The 5,013-nt window shown below is 43.3% G+C and overlaps 1 protein-coding gene across 2 annotated transcripts in view; it reads left to right on the plus strand.

Annotated features, from left to right (window-relative positions):
• LOC108251746 (CUGBP Elav-like family member 1) overlaps positions 1 to 5,002 on the plus strand; it is a 7,998-nt gene extending 2,996 nt beyond the window's left edge. The window contains exons 2-9 of one of the 2 annotated variants that reach the window (XM_037979689.1): positions 903 to 1,090; positions 1,371 to 1,453; positions 1,948 to 1,996; positions 3,560 to 3,694; positions 4,047 to 4,126; positions 4,277 to 4,438; positions 4,526 to 4,595; positions 4,852 to 5,002. In XM_037979689.1, coding sequence (XP_037835617.1) covers positions 903 to 1,090; positions 1,371 to 1,453; positions 1,948 to 1,996; positions 3,560 to 3,694; positions 4,047 to 4,126; positions 4,277 to 4,438; positions 4,526 to 4,595; positions 4,852 to 4,997 — 913 coding nt within the window. In that variant the 3' untranslated portion in view covers positions 4,998 to 5,002. The remainder of the gene's footprint in view (positions 1 to 902; positions 1,091 to 1,370; positions 1,454 to 1,947; positions 1,997 to 3,559; positions 3,695 to 4,046; positions 4,127 to 4,276; positions 4,439 to 4,525; positions 4,596 to 4,851) is intronic. The other variant, XM_037979690.1, reaches the window with a different exon arrangement.
• Positions 5,003 to 5,013: the final 11 nt, after the last annotated feature.

The raw sequence follows: 5,013 nt of genomic DNA on the forward strand, positions 1-5,013 counted from the left end.
CTTTCCCTCTCGCCTCTGCCCCTTTCAGACCAGCCGGTCTGCTACGTTAAACCCAGCTAGAGTGGACTTACCAGTTCCGGTCCCGCCACTAGCCGATCACGTAAGTGAGACGATCAAAGACTTTGAGCCTGCTTCCAATCTCCTGGCAATAAAATCCTTAAAACGTTGCTGTGTCGTTGTGAGTTTGAGTTCTGCCAAGCCTCGCCTTGTCAGACATGGCATGAGGCACAACAATGGGGGAGTGAAGATTACCTGAGACTGGAAGGTTGTTTGGGGAAAGTGGCAGCAGGTGAGACTAATGATGACGAGGAACAGGTGTATGTAGGCGGAGCAGGACTGAGGAACAGATCTGAACATAATCATCACTGAATGACTAAAATAAACACTAAATGAGTTAAATAAAAACGCAAACGTGCAAAAATAACTACAAGAAACTCAGGATCCTGATGTTATTTATCTGTGAACAGAAAAAACAGCTTAAATCTACAAACTGAGTGTAATCCAAAATAAAAGAGGACAGGAGGAACTGAAAATAAAGACACAGCTAAACACAAACAAAGGTAAAAACAATAAAGACAAATTCTAATAAATCCAAGCTAATATTTGCAAAAACCTGAATATTTAAAAATGTTTAAAGTTTAAGCCGAAAACTCAAATAAATTAACAAAATAAAAACAGAAACCCAAGGTACAGAACAGGACTGAAATAACACAACACCAAACATGAATACAGAAAACATGAAACCACAACAAACTCAGAAATCATAAACTAAAGGAGTTTTAATCTCACAACCAAGATGTCTGTTACCAAGTTAGATCTTCACCACAGGTTCTGGTGTGAAGGTAAATACTTCTTTTAAAGTACTTTAGTACCAAACATACCTGTGGTGTTTATCTTGATAGTGGGAAGAAGATCAACGGGTCTCTGGATCATCCTGACCAACCAGATATTGATGCCATCAAGATGTTTGTAGGACAGATTCCACGGTCCTGGTCCGAGGAGCAGCTTCGGGAGCTGTTTGAACCTTATGGAGCAATTTATGAGATCAATATCCTCCGAGACCGGAGCCAGAACCCCCCACAGAGCAAAGGTCAGTGCGTAGTAACACACACACTTCATGCAGATAGGCAGGGCCTGCACCTGGAAACGTTTTTGGTCGTCAACAGAAGGAAGTTAGAGAAAGGACTTTCACTCCCTGAAGGTTCCCAAATATAGCTCCACCTCAGAGACAAACGATCCGGATTCACACAAAGATCAATAAGAATCTTTTATTCTTTGGGTTTTCATGTTAACAGTTTTTGTTTTGCAGTTAAAAGAAAGTATGATTTTAAAAGTTGTAGGTGTTAACAGTTTTCTGCCTTCCTTTGCAGGCTGCTGTTTTATAACGTACTACTCTCGTAAAGCAGCCCTGGAAGCACAGAACGCTCTGCACAACATGAAGATTCTGCCCGGGGTAGGTCTCTGTGTGTTCATATGCAAACATGGCGCCACTTTGAGCTGAAACCCATCAGATTTGATCTAAAGGCTGCGCTCTGAAATGAGCCGGGCTCAGAGACCAGCTGAGGAGCTCAGAGTAGAGCCGCTGCTCCTCCTCATTGAAAGGAGTCAGCTGAGGTGGTTCATCTGATTCGGGCATGTCCCGCTGGGAGGAGACCTCGGGGGGTTCTGGATCCTCTCAGGCCTGAGAACTTCTTGGGGTCCTCCAGGAGGAGCTGGAGAGGGAGGTCTGGGCTTCTGGACCTGCTGTCTCTTTCTATGGGGAATTTTATTTAAATAAAGTTTAAAACACTGAGAAATCTGAAAATATCTTGACAAATCTTTGTGTTTCCTTGTTCAGCTGCAGCATCCACTCTGCACACCTGGACTTTATTTCCATGTTTTACTTTGTGAACTTCCTGTCATGTGGAAAGCTTGTAAGATTCTGGGTTTTATCTGGTTTTTGTTCAGATGCACCACCCCATCCAGATGAAACCAGCTGACAGCGAGAAAAGCAACGGTAAGAACTTTCTGTTTTTTAATCTTTTTCTCTAATTGCTGCTGAAAACAGAGTTATAGACGTTGTTGTTATGACTCAACTGGTGAAATTATTTGATGTAATAAGATTAAATATCAGACTGAAGGTTATTCCTCTGGATGTTATTCTGTTTCCTGTTGTCTGTAACAGTAAAATGGCTGCTGTCTCCATTTGGACCCACTATTACTAAACACAGCTGAACAGTTTTAAATTTTAAAAATTACATAAAAATCAAAAAGCACATTACAATAATTTCATCTCTAAATGTATTTGCAGCTGCACAAATATTAAAATCTCATTTGTTGTGGTGAAAATGGTACAAAACACATTTTCAGACCTTTAGGAATAATGTTGAGTTGTAAACGACACAAACAATATAAACATGTTTTTATCCTCTGCTGCCACGATGGAAAACGAGCAGTTGTGTGTGTCTGTGTCTGTGTGTTTCTGTCTGTGTCTGTGTGTTTCTGTCTGTGTGTGTTTCTATCTGTGTGTTTCTGTCTGTGTGTGTTTCTGTCTGTGTGAGTGTGTGTGTGTGTCTGTGTGTGTGTGTGTGTGTTTCTGTCTGTGTGAGTGTGTGTGTGTCTGTGTGTGTGTGTTTCTGTCTGTGTGTGTGTGTAGTTTGGGGGTCCTGTTGACTCAAAGGCTGACGGTTCTGATGACAGGAGTTTTTGTAGGGAGCAGGAGACGAGAGCTGGTCCAGGGAGCAGAGAGGACAGGTGGGTCCATGGAACCTGAGGGACACCAGACGTTAGGCCTCAGTTTGGAAGAACTCAGGACGTCTGTGTGGGACTTCTAACTGTTGCAGAGCTGGATCTGGATCTGGCAGGGTGAAGACTACAGTGTAGAATATGTAGGTGGACCAGATGAGGACAGACCCCAGGACACCTGGACTGTGGACAGATGAAGGGACAGGATGGACAAACCATGCTTGAAGGAATCAAAGGTTGTGGCAGGAACCCTTTGCTCTCCATCGCTGGGCACCAACTGAGGATCCAGAAAAAGTCTCACACAAGAGAGGAGTTCAGGATAAGACCCTGCAAAGATCCTCCTGCCTGAAGACTGCCAAGTTTTAAGGCTTTTGTTGTCCGTACCCCCAGCAGACACCCAGAAGACACTGGTTGGTCTTCAACCATCCTAGGAGCATAAGGGGCCAGGTTGGGTCACAGAGGAGTCAGGGAAACTGGCTTTAAGAAGACAGCTTCAAACAGACCACACAGAGAAGACCACATGACTCAGTCTTAAAGGCCCAAGGTAGCACAGAAAAGGTTTCTAGGAGTCAACTTTAGGTGGTAGATCTTTTTAGAAGCTCAGCTCATTTAGGTTATATAAAAAGGAATACCATTTCCTGTTCCTGGAAAATCTGAGTCAGCAAAAGTAAAGGAACTAACCAGAAGATGTTAGAACCCATCCATCCATCCATCCATCCATCCATCCATTCATCCATCCATCCATCCATCCATCCATCCATCCATCCATCCATCCATCCATCCATCCATCCAGTAAAAGACAGTTCAGTGAATTGTTGTCTTGTGTTCTGTGCAGCAGTGGAGGACAGGAAGCTCTTCATTGGAATGATCTCCAAGAAGTGTAATGAAAACGACATCCGCCTGATGTTCTCTCCATACGGACAGATCGAGGAGTGTCGGATTCTTCGAGGCCCTGATGGACTCAGTCGTGGTAAAATCATACTGATCATTCTTTAAACAAATTTAAAAATGGTTTAAATTAACTGTGTTTTTGTGGGCAGAATGGAAGGTCTTCAGGAAGTCAGCAGTTCTCTGATCTCATTCCTTACAGTAAAATATTTTACTAACAGTTTTCAGGCTGAACTGAAAGCAGAACCAAGTAGAAAAATTTTATCTTTCCGCAGCAAACCAAAATGTCAGCTAAAAACAAAATCTATCACAACAGTAGCTGAAAGCAAAATAAGCAGAACCACAGCCAATAGCTGAAACAAGCAGAACAGCAGTTAAAAGCTGAATCTTTGCTACTCCTACACCAAACTGTAAAATATTTTTTTTTCTTTCAGGATGTGCATTTGTAACGTTCACAGCTCGACAGATGGCCCAGTCAGCCATTAAGTCCATGCATCAGAGTCAGACCATGGAGGTAACATCAGCACTAAATACAGATTCGGGTGTTTTACAGGATTGTGTTTACTGTAGAAATATGGCAGCAGATTAATGAAAGACAAGGGGGAAAAGTTTAATTAAACATTTATTTATTGGTTTGTTTGTATTTCATCCCTAAATAACTCAGGGCTGTTCGTCTCCCATCGTGGTGAAGTTTGCTGACACCCAAAAGGACAAAGAGCAGAAACGCCTCGCTCAGCAGCTGCAGCAGCAGATGCAGCAGCTCAGTGCTTCTTCAGTGTGGGGGAATCTCTGTGGGTTCAACAGTCTGGGCCCGCAGTACCTCGCCGTGAGTTCAGCTCAGCGTTTATTCTGAAAAAACTAATCAGACAGCCGACAGAGACGTTTAATCCAATGATCCTGCTGCTGGTTTCAGCTCTACTTACAGTTACTGCAGCAGGCAACGTTCACTGGGAATACACTCAACAACCTGCACCCAGTTTCAGGTACACACACACACACTGGCAATTACATGATCCTCCAACTTTCATGGAGGTGAGCAATGAAAACTGAAAGTAGTAAATGTTTTAAGGCTTGCATTGTATAAGTTTACCACTGGCTGCATAATGACCCACGTTCTCTGCGCTGGGAGTAATTTGAGTAAATCCTGAAGACTCAGGTCTGTGCAGCACAGAGAGAAAATGAAATGTTTTGTGTCGTGGTCAGAGGAAGGAATGACTGTTGAACCTGATTGTGTGTCAGGTCTCAGCACCATGCAGAACCTGGCTGCTTTAGCAGCAGCAACAACGACGACACAAGGAACGTCTTCAAGCTCCACCTCCATGATGGCGTCTAATAACTCACTCAGTGCACTAACCAGCTCAGGTAACGCTGACCAGCTCAGGTAACTTTAACCAGCTCAGG

The sequence above is a fragment of the Kryptolebias marmoratus genome, linkage group LG15 (genome assembly GCF_001649575.2).
Source record: "Kryptolebias marmoratus isolate JLee-2015 linkage group LG15, ASM164957v2, whole genome shotgun sequence".
Taxonomy (NCBI): domain Eukaryota; kingdom Metazoa; phylum Chordata; class Actinopteri; order Cyprinodontiformes; family Rivulidae; genus Kryptolebias; species Kryptolebias marmoratus.